At 41.5% G+C, this 19,839-nt stretch overlaps 1 protein-coding gene across 1 annotated transcript in view; it reads right to left on the bottom strand.

The window, feature by feature from the left end:
* Positions 1-19,839, bottom strand: part of LOC121282810 (doublecortin domain-containing protein 1-like) — a 151,901-nt gene that overhangs the window by 101,107 nt on the left and 30,955 nt on the right. Inside the window, exon 3 of the mRNA XM_041196625.1 lies at positions 9,241-9,340. Within this exon, the coding sequence (XP_041052559.1) occupies positions 9,241-9,340 (100 nt within the window). The remainder of the gene's footprint in view (positions 1-9,240; positions 9,341-19,839) is intronic.

Here is a 19,839-nt window from a genome sequence, read left to right as displayed (position 1 = left end):
TTGTGTCTCTGAGGTGAGAGTGCCACCAACTTGGCCATGGCTGACATCTTAAAGATGTATTTTTTTTAAATTTCAATTTGTATTTGTGAACCCAGGCCAAGATTCCTGTTTGGATCTCTAGGTTGGGACCCATGCAGACTGTTGGTCAGCCTGACCCTTTTCCCTATCAAATAACCTTGTAAGGAGTTGAGAACCAGGCGGGTTCTCTCACACATTAACAACTTCCTTCACTAATTCACTGCGTAAATAGTCAAAGTGAAAATTGCCTCGAGACTGCTTTGGTCTAAATAACTAATTATATCTGCTCTGGCTGTAACTCTCTGACCTTCTCTATTCATTTTGGTCTCCCCATTGCTTTGATAATGCTAGGTCATTTTAACCCTCTTCAACAAGGCACTGGTTTTGCTGATTCCATTTATTCTTTTGCAGTCACCCATTGGTAACATTATTTGAAACTTTTGCACCTTGCTTGTTCCAGGGATTGGTTTCATTCTCTATGTCTCCTTCACCACCAAAAACCACCTCCTGCTGCCTTGGAAACATCGTCTAGACCCCAATCCCACCCTTCCTTATTGCTGCTGAAATTGTAAAATGTGCCCTTTTTTTGGGTTTGTAATGCTTTTCCAGCCAGTTTCCTTGCTTCCACATATTTATCCCTCAATCAAGATCACAAAAGGAGGCTACCTGGTCTTAATCGCATTACTGTTCCTCCATATTGGTTCTCACTACCAAAGGAATTGAATCTTTAAATTCTTCCAAAATAATTACTTCTCTAAGAGCTGCATATGTCACCTCTATCTTTAATGCCCGTATCCACTGGTCAAAATTACTTTGCTTTACTCTCTCAAACTCAATATAAGTTTGCCTAGGCTGTTTTCTCATATTCCTAAATTTCTGCCTGTAGGCCTAAGGAACCAACTCAAATGCATTCAAAATAGTCCTTGTTTACCACATCATTGTTCACCGATACCTTTTCTGACAGTGAAGCATAAACCTCATGTCCTTTATCCACCAACCAACCTGGATTGTAACAACAATGTCCAGTCTTCCTGTGGCCATTTCACCTCTTTAGCTATCTTCTCATATGAAATAAAGAATGCTTTAACACCTCTTTTCTCAAACTTTGGAAGAGCTTGTACAAATTTAAACATCTCCCCATTGGGCTCTGATCTGGAAATAAGTCCTTCATCACCTACTGGCATCTCTTTTTTAAATGCCTGCATTTTAAGCTGGAATTCTCTCTTCTGCTCTCTCTTTTTCTCTTTCCTCCTTTTCTAACCTCGCTCTCTCTAATTCCTTTTCTTTCTTTCTTTCCCTCTTCTGCCTTACTGCCTGTCCCCTTTGAAATGCTCTCTCTTTTTCTGCTGCCTCTAGCTGCATTTTTTTCATTTGCAACTGAAGTTGAGAACATTCCAATGAACCACCCCTTGGCGAACCCGGCCTCTCAGGCATTCCTTCCAATTTCAAATGCTATTCTATACCTTCATTTAAGTCTGATTTCCTCACCCCTGCAGGTAATCCTAATTGTAACTTATCTGCCAATTCCATTAACTTAGCTTTATTTACCTTTTGTAAACCAATCAAAGTTATAACTTCAACTCCCAGACAAGACTTAGCAATTGCCAAAGCCATGTTGCAGTCTCACTACTGCAAAAAAAAATCTCATACCAACTTCTGAATTCAAAATGCTTCTCGTACTCATAATCTTAAGATTCACCAACTTCAAACCAATCAAGGAGTTTCAAATATATCCCACAAAGAGCCCCTAATTTATGTTATGACACAGCAGATAGTAAATGTTGTATTGTTCAAATCCCAGAGAGAAACTTAAAATAACTGTCACAACTAATTTTCAATTTGTATGTTTCGAGATGCGGGCTTTGAATTTAGTAATAAGACCACTGAGTCTTAAGAGGTTTTTATAAAAATAGATTAAACATTTATTAATAAAAAAAAGATTGTAAGCACATATGTGTGCCTAGAAATTACTACTATAATAACTTCGAAATTCCAGAATTAATTTAACTCCCAGTTACACTTTCATTAAGGCAACAGTAAGACACATGGATTTTTAAAAGACCCAGGCAAAGTAAACAATACCCTGAACAGTTGGATTCAAAGTGAGTTCTCTTAACTTCAGTCCCTGGAGGCAGCAGTTTGGTACATACAGGCTACAGGCTTTTCACACTTGTTGGATCTTAAACTGCCTCCCTTACAAACAGCCTTCTCTCCTTTATATATGTTTTCCTCTTTGAATGCAAATTCCCATTGTTTCACTATGTCTTTTGAACTTTACCTCCCTGCTAATAAAAAATACATCATAGTACCAAGTTTACCAGTAATCTGCTGGCCAGGTATACATTACACCCCCACCTTTGAATTCAAACCACTACAGTTTGTCTAAAAATGCAAATGTTACCTTTACACTTCACATTCTAAAACTTCCCCGTGTTTACCTAATTAAGATTTCAAACCTAACTCCTCTTCTTACATCAAAGCACCCAGGCTAGCTGCTGCCTCTAATTCAATTCAGTCACACACACACACACACACACACACAAACCACTCTTGCTCTATTTTACGATATATTCCAATAACATTATGGAAATTACTATATCTTCCTGACAACCCCCTCCATATTGAAAAATGAACCATCATAATTTAAAAAGATGGCTTCGTTTTTATTAACCCATCTTATACCATCTCCTGCACTTATCCATATACTTACACTATTACATATATCTTTTTTGTTGTACATTCAACTTCTGTGAAAAATACCCTATCATTTTGTTTCAATTCCACTGTCATCATCTTGTAATAATACTGCCCCAGTGCTTATATCATTTGTGTCAATGGTCAACTTAAAGTGCTTGGCATAATTGGGTACTGTCAAAACTGGTGTTGTAGTTAATACAGTTTTCAAACTGTCAAATGCCTTCTGACACTCCTCTGTCCTTTGAAACTTCTTGCTCTTTTTTAATAGTTCAGTCAGTAGAGCAGTCACACTACTGAAATTTGGTACAAATTTCCGATAAAACCCACTCATACCCAGAAATCTCAAATTTCTCATTTTGTTGTAGGCACTGGGAAATCTTGACTTTCACATCTCTTGGAGCCACCTGACCATGTCCAATGGTATGGCCTAGATATATAACTTGCGCTTTTGCAAATTCACTTTTAGCCAAGTTCAACACCAAATTAGTTTTGTGTAATTGGGTAAATAATTCTTCCAGATGTTGTAAATGCTCCTCCCATGTAGGACTGAAAACTATCAAGTCGTCACTACAAACAGCACAATTGACCTGCAATTACTTTGTCAGTCCTTAAAACATCGGAGGTGCACTCTTCATACCACATGGCAGGACTTTAAACTGATATAGTCCATTTGGCATCACAAAAGCCAATATCTCCTTTGCTCTCTGATAACAGTACTTGCCATTATCCTTATAGCAAGTCAACTTTGTGATAAATTTGATTTTCCCACTTTCTCAATGCAATCTTCCAAACATGGTATAGGATATGAATTTGCTTTTGCCAACGCATTTACCTTTCGATAGTCTACACACAGTCTTGGTATTCCATCCAGTTTTGGTACCATTACAATAGGTGAACTCTAGTTACTGCAGCTAGACTCAATTATGTCATTTTGAAGCATAAAATACATTTCTTTCTGTACTTGTGATAAATTTTGCCGGATTTAATCTATAAGGATGTTGCCTTACCAGAGATGCAACATCTACAGACACATAATGTATAACTAAATCTGTCCTCTCCAACTTATTTCCACAAATAGCTTTGTGTGACTGCAATAGCTTTTCCAAATCACTTTGACATTTGTCTGGAAGGTAATTCAATATTACATTTAAACTTTCAAGTACCCTCTCATTTTCCAATTTGATTAGAGGAAAATCAATTTCAGAATCTTGCACTTTTACCTCTTTCTCGTTATCTGCCACCACTAACACCTCCTTTTGGTGCTCTTCCCTGTCAAAGTAATTTTTAAGCATATTTACATGATACACCCTCTGCTTCTCTCTTCTTTCTGGAGTATTTACTAAATAATTTACTTCACTCAGTTTATTTTCAATCCTATAAGGCCCACTAAACTTTGCCTTTAATGAGTCACCCAGTACTGGGAATAGAATTAGCACTTTCTCTCCATTAACAAAATCCCAAGCTGTAACTTTCTTGTCTGCTTTCACTTTCATCACTTGTTGTGATATCTGTAAATGTTCCCTGGCCAACTCACATGCTCTATCTAATCTCTCTCTGAAGTTTGATACATAATCCAGGAGAGTAGTTTCTCAATCTTGATCCACCAATTTCTCATAAATCAATTTCAGTGGTCCCCTTGCCTCATGACCATAGACTAGTTCAAAATGACTAAAACTGGCCAAAGCATTAGGACCATCCCTAATAGCAAATTACAAGAATGGAATTCCGCCAGCCCAATCCTGTGGATAACCCTGACTGTACGCTCTCATCATAGTTTTTAGAGTTTGATGCATCTTTCCAAAGCCCCTTGTGATTCAGGATGATAAGCTATTGACTTAACTTGTTTCATCCCCAAAGTGTTCATTACTTCCTTATAAGGCTGTGACATAAAATTTGGACCCTGATCTGATTGTGTTTCCATAGGTAAAACATATCTAGTAAAAAAAAATTTGGTTGACTATTCCACAATCTTATTTGTTGCAATGTTTCTCAAAGGCATTGCTTAAGGAAATCTGGTAGACACATCTATTATTGTCAGTAAGTACTGATTTCCATTTTTCATCGGGGGGGGGGGGGGTCCTACACAATCAACCATAACCCTAATAAAAGGTTCTTCAAATGCTGGAATTGGAATTAAAGGCGCTGGCTTAATCACTTCTTGTGGTTCCCTATCATCTAACATGTGTGACATGTTCTACAGAATTTGACCACAACCCTATGCAATCCAGGCCAAAAAAAATGTTTTTGCATCTTTGCCTGTGTCTTACTAATTCCTAAATATCCCCCCATTGGAATTTCATGAGCTAGCCTCAGAATCTCATTTCTATATTCAAATAGTATTACAAGCTAATGTACCTCCCTCCAGCTTTCATTTGCTGAAACATGATATGGCCTCCATTTTCTAATTAAAACATTACTCTTAAGGTAATAACATTCTGGAATACATTTTGTATCTGTTTCTGAGTAAGCTGTTTGATATAAATGTTGTATTTGCAAATCCTTTTTCTATAACACCACTAACCTCCTTGAGTTAAACACTTCAGCTGAATTGTCCTCTGTGCTTTCATCCTGAACAATGTTATCAAATATAGTTTCAGCTAATTGGACTTCAACATCTTCTCCCTGTCTTTGAACTTCCTGTTCTTCTTATTTCAACCTATGAGCCTGTGATCTTGTTATCACACAATCTGGAAACATTCCAAGATGCTCTCTGTGCAACACTTCTATTGAAGACACCTTTACAGGCTGCTCAACTACCATAGGCATCACTCACATTTGTGATCCAGCTCTATCATTACCCAAGATAAATTGAACTCCTGCAATGGGGAATTTTTCCACCACTCCAACAGTCACTTCACCTGTTTCCCACTTACTCGTTAAATTTACCTTCTACAAGGGAATAGGTTCAGCATCTTCATGAACCCCACATATTATCAACTGTTCTGCAATACTCTCTCTCAACAACAAATGTCATTATCACACAACATTTAAGAATTGACTACCCCCGTGTCTCTTAAAATTTTAACATCTTTACGTACTCCACCCTGTACACATAGAAAGACTTTCCCTTCACATACAAAATCTTTAAACGTCTCCGCAACCTGCTCTTCAGAATTCTCCTGGGTAAATTGTGAACACATTCCCACTTCTTTACCTATCATTAATTCTTCCTGTTTTACCTGTACAAAAACCATGGATTTTTCCTGTGCTTGAACCTCAGAAGTCAAAGTACTTTTACTTCCAGAAATTTTCTGCACCCCTATAATTGCAACAGGTTTCCCCAGCAATTTCCAGCACACAGACTTTGTGTGTCCAACTTTATTACAATAAAAACACCTCAATTTTCGAATAACCCCTTTTATTTTGAATAACCCTTCCTTTTATTCTGAGAAAAAACTTACTGCGAGCTTCTACCTATTCCTTCTCTTCCCTGGCTACCCTCCTTCCTTTCATCTTTCCATTTTCTATCCTTTTTCTATTTGAAAGGTGACAGAAAAAAGGTTTGACTCTATGAGCTAACTCATCATCATCAGCTATCTCTGCTGCTTGCCTTATAGATTCAACTTTCTGTTCCTCCACATGAGTTTTCCCTACCAAAGGTCTTTTGAACTTTACCTCTCTGCTAATAAAAATTCTATCATAGTACCAATTCCACCAGTAATCTTTGGGGAAAGTAAATGAACACACTATTTCTTACTGCTTCTACTGGCCAGGCATACATCTCAGCCTCTCCTTTGAATTCAAGCCACAATAGTTTGATTAACAATGAAAATGTTCCCATTACACTTCACATTCTAAAACGTCCCCATGTTTACCTAATTAACATTTCAAACCTAACTTCTCTTCTTACATCAAAGCACCCAGACTAGCTGCCTCTAATTCAATTAAGTCTCTCTCTCTCACGCACACACACACACATACACACAAGCACATCCCACTATTACTCTATTTTGCACTAAATTCCAATAACATTATGGAAATTATTATATCTTCCTGACACAACAATGGAGACTGCTTGAGGGGCATTCAAAGACTCTTTAAGAGGGGAAAGCCAGCACCCTCTTCAGAAGCAGCAACTTGTGGCCATTGGGACCTCTAGAGGAAGATTTTTAATTCATTCTTGGGATGTGGATGTCACTGGCTAGGCCAGCATTTATTGCCCATCCCTAATTGCCCTTGTTCAGAGAGCATTTAAGAGTCAACCACACATTTGTTTACTATTAAAATGACCATGCTCTAATAATAATGCATTGACTTTAAAGTGCTTTGGAATTTCTAAGGATATGGTGAGGTTTTATATAAATGTGCAATCTTTCAGTTGGGTCTTTCAAGGAATAGCTAAATGGAGACAAACATCCACCTTTAAGTGCCATAATGTGCAAATGCTGTAGGCCTGGGGTCACAGGTAAGGACAGCAGATTTCCTTCCCTAAAGGATGTTAGTGAACCTGATGGGCTTTTACAACAATTGACGATGGTTTCATGGTCATTATCAGACTTTTAATTCCAGACTTCTACTGAATTCAAATTTTACCATCTGTCGTGGTGGGATTCAAACTCTAGGTCTCTAGAATGCCAGTCCAGAGGCAATACCACTATGCCACCTCCTCCCCATAGATCATAGTGGAGTAGTTGCTAATGGCACTTAATTTCCTTCCCTCAAATTGTAGATTCAGGCAAGTTCAGTCGCAGAGGTTCCAAGTACACACATTATGGTCCTTAAAGGCGGATCTCATCCAAAATACAGTACCTCTGACAATGCTGCACTCCCTCAGTACTGCAGTGGTATTTAAGAGTATGCACTTAAATTTTACAGTAGAGTTTGAACCTACAACCTGTCATAGCAGACATTTTTCAGATGTGACGTTAAACCAAGGCATTGTCTACCCTCTCAGTTGGGTGAGGTGTAAAAAAGCCCATGGCACTATTCGAAGAAGAGCAGGGAGTTGTCCTTAATGTCCTGGGCCAATGTTTGACCCCTCAATCAAAATCACTAAAACATTCTGATGAACGGTCATTACTGACCTGAAACGTTAACTCTGTTTCGCTCCAAAGGTGCTGCCTAATCTATATTCCAAGCATTTTCAGTTTTTATTTCAAATTTCTAGCATCTGCGACATTTTGTGTTTGTGTCACTAAAAAAAAATTATCTGGACATTATCTCATCACTGTTTGTGGGATGTTGCTGTGCTCAAATTGGCTGCTGGGTTTCCTACATTACAACAGTAACTACACATTAAAAAGTGCTTCGTTGTAAATGCTTTGGGATGTCCTGAGGTCATGAAAGATTTTATATCAATGTAATTCCTTTTTTACCTTTTTATTTTCTTTATGGGTGACACCAAGGAAGCAACAAGAATAAATATAACTAAAAAAAAGGTAGGGAAATGATCGGCTTTGCGGTGCTATGTTGTTCGACAGTAAATATTATCTTTTTCCACAAGTTACTAAGTTACTAAGAATCTATTTTCAAATTTCAATCATTCATGGGATAAACACACAAAATGTGATCATTGGCAGACATCTTAAATAGTGTAAGGTGATGAGAATTAAATAAACAACGTGCTTTTCGGAAAAAGTTATGTTTGGAAGTTGCGATTTCTATACACATTATTAAGATTTCCTTTTTTTAAATATTGGGCATTAATGTTTATTCTGAGTGTGGTTGTGGTTTAAAAAGCACTCAAATATATTGAATATATATTTTCGAACACTGCTTTCTATCCACAAAAAGACAATCAGAAAGGCTGATGGAATGTTGACCATCATTTCAAGTGAGCTGGATTACAAAGGGGAGGAAGTGATGCTTCTGTTGTACAGACCCTTGGTCAGACCCCGTCTGAAGAACTGCATTCAGTCCTGCGCACCTCACCTTAGGAAAGATATATTGGCCTTGGAGGGATGCATCGCAGATTTAACAGTGTTATACCAGGGTTTAAATAGTTAAATTATGAAGTCAGGTGGCATAAACCTGGCTTGTATTCCATTGGACATGAAGGTTGAGAGGTAATTCAATCAGGGGTTGGAAATGTTAAATGACTTCAATAAGGTGGATACAAAGAGACTATTTCTTCTGGTGCATGAGCCACGAATGAGTCTTAAAATTTGAGATAGGCCAGTTAGGAAGGAAATCAGGAAGGACTTTTTCACACAAAAGTATGGGTTTGCTCTCCCGATAGACAGTGGATGTTCAAGAATTTCAACACTGATGGGTAATTTTTTGTTAGTAAAGGGTATCAAAAATATGTGGCAAAGTCGGCAAATTAAGATACAGATCACATTTTTAAAATCCATTTATTGGTTTATGCTGACATTTATTGCCTATTCCTAATTGCAATTGTGAAGGTGGTGGTAGCCTTTTGAACTGCTTGTGGTGTAGGTACACCCACAGTACTATCTGGGAGGGAGTTTCCGGAGTTTGACACAGCAACGATCAACGATAACTGAATGGTGGAGCAAGCTCGAGGGACTGAACAGCCTCCTCCTGTTGATATTTTCCTCTGTGCTCTTGGGTGGTCAAACTTACCAACTGATCCCTCCGGAGATCTTTCAGGAGAGTCTGCTCTTTTCCAGTTTCATCAAACAGCCTGCGAGCTGCAAAAGGCAATCCCAGGATTGAGGTACACCTGTATATAGAACTCAGTCAACTCATTAAATTCACAGCATGTATAGCATGTAGCTCTAATCACTTGGCTAACAGCAATGCCCCACTCCTGTTCCCATGTTCCTCAACCAAGTTACTCCATTCTGTACTAAGATCTTTATCCTTAACCCAGTATCATTGGCCTCAATGCCAGAATTATCATTGTAGAAATACAAGTCTGTTCTTTAACTGTATCATTTAATCTAAGTTGTAGGTTGAAGGAAGCATCTTTGTTTATAAGTGGACATCTCACCATGTCAGGGAGCAAAGCAGTTTAATGATTCAAACCAAACTTCAGTAACAACAACTTATATTTATATAGCACCATAAGGTGATGTTATGTTCGATGGTTAAAAGTTTGGTCAAACAGTTAAGTATTAAGGAGCATCTTAAAGGAGGAGAGGTAGAGAGGTAGCTAGGGAGGAAATTCCAGTGCTTCAAGCTCTGAAAGGCATGGCCACCAATGGTGGAGGAATTAAAATCAGAAATGCTTAGGAGGCCAGAACTTGAGAAGAGCAGATACCTTGGAGGGTTTTAGGGCGGGAGCAGATTACAGAGATCGGGATGGGGAGAGGATTTCGAAACAAGATGAGAATTTTAAAATCGAGGCGTTGCTTAACCAATGTTGGTTAGCGAGCAGAGGAGTGATGGGTGAACAGGACTTGGTGCGAGTTAAGATAAGGGCAGCAAATATTTGGATAATCTCAAGTTTCTGGAGGGTGAAATGTGAAACGCCAGCCAGGAGCATGTTGGAATAGTCAAGTCTCCGGGCAGAATCTTCCAGTCCCGCCAGCAGCCGGAATCGTAGTGGGTGAGGGGGCGGAGGAAGAAAGTCTGTTTGCAATGGCAGGATAAACTGTGTGAATTTTATTCTCCTGACTTTCAAAGCAGGTTAAGGGCAGATCGAGTTTCCTGACAAGCAATGTCGAGAACCCATATTTGCATTCATTAGCATCTCATGCTTGCTAGTTAAAAGGCCACCTCACCAGAATTAAGTTCATCCTCCAAATTAAGCTCCCCACCAGTGAAAATTTAGAACATTCAGTTTTACGACTCCATATAAGTGATGTGCACCTGGCAAGCTTCACCGCTTCCACAACTTTGAGGTCAGTAGATGTTGTTTTCTCCTTCTCAGGAAACATGCATAACTTTACTTGTATTGAGTGCCGGTAGCAAAGGCTGCAGCAATGCTAGACACAGGAGGCTGGCAAAGGCTGGAAAGTGGGGGTAGGGTGGAAGGGTGGAGCGAAGGCTAAACAGGGCTGGTTGGCATACCAGGGAAGTCATGGGAGGGGGAGGAATATCCAGGGAAGGTGGAGGGGGGGAAAGAGTGTCCAGGAATGAGGGGTGTGTGTCTCAGATGGCAGGATTGGTGGTATCAATGGTGGGGTCCTGGGCGTGAAATCAGGGCACTGGTGATAGGTGGGAACGGTCACAGTCAGAGCGGGAAGTGGGATGCAGTAGGGTGGCAGGTCCAGGGTGAGAATCTGGTAGGTGAGGGTTTCACAGAGTGGGGTTGCGTAGGGATACTGAGCAAGTGGCTCGGATATTGGCAGTTGCAGGGTTATGGTGGGCATGTAGGCAGTAATGAATGGTGGTTGAGAGAGAAGGAAAGGCACATGGAGGTGGATAGTAATAGAGTCCAGGGTAATGGGAGGAAGTTCAAGGGTGACAGTGGGGAGAGGAATAATGATATAGGGTGGGTGAAGGATGATGAGAGGAAGTTGGTTAGAGACAAGGGAGGGTAGAAGGTGGTGGACTTTGAAAGGTGACACGCACCATTTTTCCAATCTGCCCTTGACCACACAGCTAGTCAGTCAATGAGATCCCTCAAAGTGCGAGAAGGGCCTTTTCTGGTGCGTGGATATCACGGAATTGTCGTTGGACAATTGGGCGGAATTGTCTCCAATGTTGAGAGAGCAAGAGGCCTTTAAATTTGTAGCTGTAGCCGACTTCTGGTTAACAGCATAACCTCCCTGTCACATGACATCCTGGCCTAGACTCCTGATTGGGTGCAGAGCCTCCCCCGTCCTTCGCACCGCTAATTTTTTTTATTCATTCATGGGATGTGGTCTTTGCTGGCTGGGCCAGCATTTATTGCCCATCCCTAGTTGCCCTTGAGAAGGTGGTGGTGAGCTGCCTTTTTGAATTGCTGCAGTCCACGTGGAGGGGAACTTCCAGGTGGCGGTGTTCCCATGTATCTGCTGCTCTTGTCCTTCCAGAATGGAGCGATCGTGTGTTTGGAAGGTGCTGTCGAAGAGCCTTGGGGAATTCCTGCAATGCATCTTTAGATGGTGCACACTGCTGCTACTGTGTGTCGGTGGTCGAGGGAGTGAATGTTTGTGGATGTGGTGCTGAACAAGCGGGCTGTTTTGTACTCACGGACCCATCGTATCCCACTATTAAAAGACAAGTTTACCACTGAAGGTCAACTTTAGTTATTAACTTCCATCAACTAGGCCTCAACTCCAAAGAGAACACAATCCCATCCCCCTCTGCCCCTACAAAGGAGGAAAGTCATTGGTCAGCCCTTAGAAAATGGACAAACATGGGTTTGAGCTTTGTTTTAGGCAGCATGGTGGATAGCACAACTTACATTTAGGAACAGGAGGAGACCAATTCGACCCTGGAGCCTGCCCCATAATTCATCATTCATGAACTCTACCTCAATTTCCTTTTCCTATCTTGGTTCCATATCCTTTAATGCCTTTACCTAACACAAAGCTATCAATGTCAGGGAAGAGAATTCCAGATTTCCCCTATCCTTTGTGTGAAAAAATGCTTCTGGATTTCCCTCCGAAATGGCCTAAATCCAATATGTCACTTGTTTTGGATTCCCTATCACAGAAAATAGTTTCTCTGTATCTAACCTATAAAATTCTTATAATTCTCATTCAGATCACTCCCTAATCTTCCATATATAAGGGAATACAAGCCAAGATTAAGTAATTCATCCTCATAATTTAATACTCTAAGTCCCAGCATCATTCCCTCCACACAATATATAAGTGCATTCATCTGATTGCAGCATGGACTATATTGTACTAGCCTTCTGAACTGAACAGTTCTGTAACCCATATTGACATCAGGAATATTGCACTGGGAATAACAATTTGCCAAAAACATGGACAGAAATCCAAATTTTACATAAAGGTGTCATGAACTCCTGAAATGCCCTCAGGACCCAATGCTCTATAGATTTCCTGCAGTTGTATGACGAGTGTGACTCCTCTAGCCTCAGCACTGCTTCTTTCCAATCTTTGTTCAAACAGAATTAACAAAAGCAGAACCTTGGCAGCTCTGCTACAATGAAAAGCAGCATGGTGCCTGCATTCCAATCAGCTTTTATCCATTGCGGGAAATCATCAGAACAGCTTTGGTATAGTAATTTTTGTACCTCAGGGCAATCAGTATATTTAATGTTTGGAATAAACTCAGCAGCTGAATGAATGATAATCCAAAACAGGGATAGATTAGTGTGATCACCAGCTGAGGCACTGGACACCTCAGAATGTCAGAAGACAAGCACAAGTATCGCTACTCAGTTTAAAATTAAATCTTATTATGTCAGCGTACTTTGACAGGTAATGTCATTTTTTCTCAGTAATGACTCTCTTAACTGTAGTGACTACAGTAAACTTTGTGTTATCTGGCACTCTACCAACGGGAATTCTCTACTAACTGGAATCTTTGATGTTCCCCTAATATGAATTGTCACTCTACCAACCACAAGCACTTACGAAGTTATCTGGAACCTGTACCTGTATACTGTATTATTTTATATTTTAATTTATATTTTAATGTACTGTTGAAGATGAGATGTAAAAAGAATACTGATCTTTACTTCCTGAGTATTTGCATATTAGTTCATGCTACAAGCATTGCGCTGCATTCCAATGGTAAATGGAACTCTCCGTTAATTGGCATTTTTGATTAAACGACACCACCCATTCCCCCATGCAGCTGGATAATAAAGATTTTACTGTATATGACATAATGTGTCAGAATTTGCTGCTAAAACAATGGTGAATTTATGGAGCACTCCATTATTATCATGTTAAAAAAAGACAGGAGTTTGTTGCAAGAAAGAGTTGCAGCATAAGTTGCAAATCACCGCAATTTGCTGGACCACTTGCACGCTCTAATGTTAGCCTCACAAAAAACAGAGCTCATCCTCAAATTTCCTTTTGAATGTCAAGAAATTGCTGGGTTTTTACTGTAAATAAATTAAATTTGCCATGGAAAGTTAGGGCTGCTACTTCACAGCGTAAGGATCCTACTAAGGAGGAATTTATGGTCCTAACATGTCACTTTGGAGGCCCAGAAGGGAAAACAATTGAAATTGTTGAGTCTCACTCATCTAATTGTGCTCAGAGATATTTTAAATTTAAAATTATAATTTTTTAAATCATTTTCGCCTCATCTTTTGCTCTCTCTCTTATTCCAATCTTTCTTTCACTCTCTTTATTTCTCTTTCCGTACCTGATTTGACTCTAATTCATCCGATTTCCTTTTCTGTTGTTCCTGTTTCTTTCTCAATCCTTAAATCTAATTGGTTGAGGCAGCAGACTTTTGAGCACATCATTCAGTGAGGTCCCAGATCCTCCATGGTCTTTGGTACTCCATTATCAGCTCACGATTTCAGCAATTTGTAGTGCAGAAATGCCCAGAGCTGATGGTTGAGGAGAAAAATCCAAATCACAGAGCTCACTGTGAGATGCCCAGCTCCAGCAAATTCTGGGTAATTATTAACACTTTGGAACAGGAAAATAACCTCTGCAAAATTAATCCCATTCAAATAAGGTGCACCTTAGTGGGAGGAAGGGCCAGTGAAGGTAAAGGTTCAATCATTCACATAAACAAGATCTAGCTCAGAAGCAGGATATCTGAAATCTTCTTAACGACAGTTTGTAGGATGTATTACCTCTCTAGAAACTGCTTAAATTCAAGTTCATGTACTTTAATTGAAGGGTCCACTTGCAAATCTTTACTTTTCTGTAATTCACGCTCCCCTCTCCGTCGAATCTTGTTCCCTGAAGCGTTACGGCTAGAAACAGAGAATCAAATATTTATTAATAGCAAACTTAAGTTATTTATTTCAAATCATGGTGGAAATACTGACAGGCATTAATGATGACTTAATCCCAGCGTACTATTTTCAGACACTGACACAGTGCAAGTGTACATCATGGTGCATATACACTGGTACAGAACTGGTTTGTATTCTAACAATAATCTCACAATTATGTACATTCTAAGCAGGCCTTTACAGGAGCGTAATTGCCAGATTTGAACAAAAATGCAACAGTTTTCTGGTCCGAAGAAGATTTTGAATTGGGATGAGAATGGCCCAGCAGGTACACACAAGGGCTTTCCCACCTTATCAGGATGAATTTTGGTTGGGTTACTCTTTCTGTGCAACTGGTTAAAAAAGCATATGTGAACCTGAGTCTTATGAATAGAGGCATTGAGTACAAAAGCAACAAAGTTATGATGAGCCATTATAAAACACTGTTTCTGCCTCAATTAGAGTACTTTTTTATAACACTGGGCACCACGTCAGTGCAAAAGGCAAAGCAGAAGCACATGCAACCACCCAACAGTGCTGGGTGGTTTATCCTATTGCAGAGAACCAGCATTGGTTTCAAAGGCTGCATGGATCTCTTTTGTGTTGTAAGCATTCTATGATTCTATAACACCATGCACCCCAAGCACCAACCTGAACATTCCCTTCCTCCACCATCAATGCACAGTGGCAGCAATGTATACCAACTACAAGATTCATTTTAGCAACTCGCCAAGGCTCCTTCAACAGCACTTTCCAAACCCGCAACATCTACCGCATAGAAGGACTAGGGCAGCAGGTGCATGAGAACACCACCACCTGCTGGTTTCCTTCCAAGACTCACACTATCCTGACCTGGAATTATATTGGCATTCCTTCACATACTCTTGGAACTCCTTTCTTAACAGCATTGTGGATGTACCACACCAGATAGACGCAGCGATTCAAGAAGGTGGCTCACCACAACCTTCTCAAGTCAATTAAGGATGGGCAATGAATGCTGGCCTTGTCAGGAACATTCACATCCCAAGAAAAAATAAGAAACAGTTAAAGTCACCAAATGCTTGTTGGAAGTCCGTATACATCACATCAACAACATTACCCTCATAAAAGCTCTGATAACACATCCAAAAACTCAGTCGAGCTAGTTATACAGGATTTGCCTTTAACACCTCTGTGTTCCAAACAAACACAGGACTTAGGAGCAGGAATAGGCTGTTTAGCCCTTTGAGCCTGCTCTGCCATTCAGTAAGATCATGGCTGATCTCGTTGGAGCCTCAACTTCACTTCCCTGTCTGCACCCCCCATAACCCTTGTCTCCCTTGTCTAATGTTGCCTTGAATAAATTCAATGACCCAACCTCCAATGCTTTCTGGGAAAGAGAATTACACATACTCAGATCCATCAGAAGAAAAATTTCTCCTCACATCCGTGTTCAAAGGTGGGGGGGCTCTCATTCTTACTCTGTGTCCCCTAATTCTAGTTTCTCCCGCAAGTGGAAACATCTGGGTCTCTATCTTATCAAGTCCTCTCAGGATCTTATATGTTTCAATAAGATCACTCATTCTTCTAAATTCCGGTGGGTATAGGCCCACCCTGTTCAACCTTTCTTCAAACGATAAGCCCTGCATCCCAGGAATGAGACAAGTGAACCTTCTCTGAACTGCTTATCATGTAATTATATCTTTTTTCAAATAAGGAGACCAAAACTGAACACAGAATCCCAGATATGGGGCAGAGTCTTCTGGCTGGCATGCAGGTGGCGGAGTCCGTACGCCAGTGCTTAAAATGTCACACACTGACGTCGTGTGAGCGTCCCGATGTCAGCACGTGGCATCGCAATATTTCAGTCGGTGGGCGCGCCATGCAGTGGGACGCGCACTCGCCATTAATTAAAGGCCTTGTTAAAGCCATTAATTCACCAATCGATCAGAATTTTGAGGGACCCGGGCAAACTTCAGGTCAGCACACGGGCCCACTGGGCAAGCGGGTAGCTGATTTGTTTTACAAACCTCATCCAGAGGCGGGATGAGGTTTGATATCAGGTTTAGAAACTTTTAATACAGCGTTTGTGCTCTTCACTAACATGTCCCATCTCGTGTGACATTTTCACATGAGGGGGACATGTTAATGATTTTTAAATTTTTCTATTTTTAGAGTTTCACAGAGTTTCAGCGATCTCCCTGAGGCACCACTTTGCCTCAGGGAGATGTGCGTACTCTGGCAGTTGGGGAATCCGCCCCCCCCTCCCCCCCCCCACCGTCTTACCCCTCACCTCCCCCCCCACCTCCCCACCCACGCGCCCCCCCACCCCACCCCTCCCCACCACCCACACAGGAAACACATAGAGCTTCCCGATGGGCGACATGCTGGGCGGGCCTTAATTGGCCCGCCCATTTAAAATGACGGCGGGGCCCATTTTGGCGATTGGCTGCCCGCCCATCAAGGGCAAAATTCTGCCCAAGGGGTGGAATTTTATGGCCCTCCCGACCGGCAGTATTTTCTGTTCCACTGGAGTCAACGGACTTTTGAACAGCTCACCGCATTTTATGGTCCTGACCTCGCCACGATAGGACCATAAAATTCCACCCATGGTCTCACCAAGACCCTGTACAGCTGCAGTAAAATTTCCTTACTTTTACATTCCATTCCCCTTGCAATAGATTCCAACATTCCATTTGCCTTCCTGATTACTTGCTGTACCTGCATACTAACTTTTTGTGATTCATGTGCCATGACACTTAGATCCCTCGGTACCACCAAGTTTTGCAATCTGTCTCAGTTTAAACAATATTCTGCTTTTCTATTCTTCTTGCCAAAGTGGACAAGTTCACATTTTCCCACATTATACTCCACCTGTCAATTTTTTTTCCACTCACAGGCTCTGTACCTCTTCCTGATGACTTAATTCCTTACCTATCTTTATGTCATCTGCAAACTTAGCTACCATACATTCTGTCCCTTCATCCAAATCATTGATGTAGATTGTAAATAGTTGAGGTCCCAGCACTGATCCCTTTGGCACTCCAATCATTACAGCTTGCCAACCTGAAAATGACCCGTTTATCCTTACTCTTTGTTTCCTATTAGCTAACCAATCCTTTATCCATGCTGATATGTTACCCCCTGTGGGGGAGAATTTTCTCCTCGTCAGGGGGGTTGGGCGGGTGTGGTTGCAGGCGTGTGTGCAGCTGATAGCCACCTACGAACAGCTGGGCGCCACCATTTTACATGGGCAGGACAATTAAGGCCCACCCAGCTTGACACATCCCTGCAAGCACTGAGCACTCCCTGTACGGACAGGAGGGGTTGCCTGAGTCAGGGCCTGCGCTCCTTCATGCATGCATGCACAGAGCTGCCTCAGGGAGATTAGTTAAAGTTAAAAAAAATTTAATAAAGGAAAATAAAATTTTTAAGACATGTCCCCTCATGTGAAACTGTCACATGAGCAGGGACATGTCTACTAATTTTATTAAAAATTTTTACAAGACTTTAAAAACCTTCATGAAACCTCATCCCGCCCATGGATGAGGTTTCATGATAAATGCAAAGGCCGTCTGGGCTTTCTGCCTGCCCACCAACTTTAAGATTGGACGGGCAGCTCAGCTAATTGTTTCAATTGATAGTTAACTGGCCTTAATAGGCCTTTGACAGTTTGGCGGACGCACAGCCGCTCGCCGAGCCGAAAATTCTGCCCCATGTAATTTTATCTTGTGTAGTAACCTTTGATGCGGCACCTTATCAAATGCCTTCTGGAATTTCAAGTACACCACATCTACAGGTTCTCCTTTATCGACCTTGCTTGTTACTTCCTCAAAAACTCTAATAAATTAGCTAAACACCATTTCTCTTATACAAATCTATGTTGACTCTGCCTGATCAAATTATGATTTTCTAAGTATCCTGCTATAACCTCCGTTATAATGGATTCTAGCAATTTCTCTATGACAAATGTTAGGCTAACTAGCCTGAAGTTTCCTACTTTTTGTCTCCCTCTTTACTTGCATAAAAGGTGATATATTCACTATTTCCCAATCCACTGGATATAATTTTGGAAGATTATAACCAATGCATCTACTATCTTTACAGGCACTTCTTTTAAGACTCTAGGATGAGGGCCATCTGGCCATGAGAACTTTTCAGCCTTTAGTCTTGGTCTAATAGTTTACACTGCACCTTTCCCCAAGTGATGGTGATTGTTTTAAGTTCCTCCCTTTCATTTACCTCTTGATTCTCAAGTGTCTTTGGAAAGCTTTCCAAGCCTTCTACAGTGAATGTAGACACAAAATACCTGTTAAACACCTCTGACATTTCCTTGTTTTCTCTTATCAATTCCCCAGTCTCACTCTCTCAAGCTTTAGGCCTGAATTTTACCTTTGACGGGCACGCATGATCAGCGGGCCCATGACCAGTGGAGAAACAGGCTGCCTCCCGTGAACAACCCCCAACCACAATTTCACACTCTCTGGCCAATTACGGCCCTCCCAGCGTGAAATGATTCTTCCCAATGGTCAGGAAGGGCTGGTGGGGGTGGGGGTGGGGCCCTGTCAGCCACCGGGTCCAATGGCGACCCAGTGGGTGGGACAGGCAGCTCCTTGAAGGCTGCCAGGGGAAGAACATATCTTCTGCGTTCTGAAGACCGAAGCTATGGCCTCAAATGCGGCTGGAGACGTCAGGCGGGAAGGCAATTGAGTGGGCACTCGGTCCACTGGTTTTCGGATGAATGCCTCGTGGTCCTTCTGGAGGAGGTGGCTGCCAGGAGGGACACCCTCATCCCCAGAGGTGGAAGGAAGAGGCCACCGCACCTGACAAAAAAAGCTTGGGAGGAGGTGGCAGCCGAGGTCAGCAGCCATGACGTTGTGCGGCTCGTATGGGTGCAGTGTCATAAAAGGTTTAACAACCTGCTGCACTCAGCAAGTGTGAGTACCAAGTTGGTATGGATCAATGTGGTGAAGTGTTAAGATCTGGTCGCCACCCCCCATGGAACTCAGGGGTGTAAGAGTTTGAGCGCCAGCTGTCAATGATGCCGGAGCTGGCCCAGGAAGTGAGCCCTGGCTGCTTGGACTGAGTGCCTTGCAGCTCGAGGGCCACAACTCTGATTGCCCTGCGAGGTGTTCCTCGGTCAGCCAGTCATTGAGAGGCTGGGGTGCCAGACAAAGGTAAGAATGAAGCGCACAGAGGTCAGAGTTTCGGATGGTGCAAACATTCTTGTGTAGTCTCATCATTGATGGGAGCATCAAAATTCAATTCCCCATTGATCATTGTAAGACAATGGCACCATGATGCAGATCTCCATTGTCTCACCAGGGTGCCTGGCATGCACAGTGGCAGTGTGATGATTTAAACTAATGACGTCATTATTCTCCCTTAGATTTGCCAGCATAAATACATTCACAGGACCCCAAAGAGCCACCCTG

The sequence above is a fragment of the Carcharodon carcharias genome, chromosome 10 (genome assembly GCF_017639515.1).
Source record: "Carcharodon carcharias isolate sCarCar2 chromosome 10, sCarCar2.pri, whole genome shotgun sequence".
NCBI lineage: Eukaryota > Metazoa > Chordata > Chondrichthyes > Lamniformes > Lamnidae > Carcharodon > Carcharodon carcharias.
This window is presented reverse-complemented; position numbering and strand designations above follow the sequence as displayed.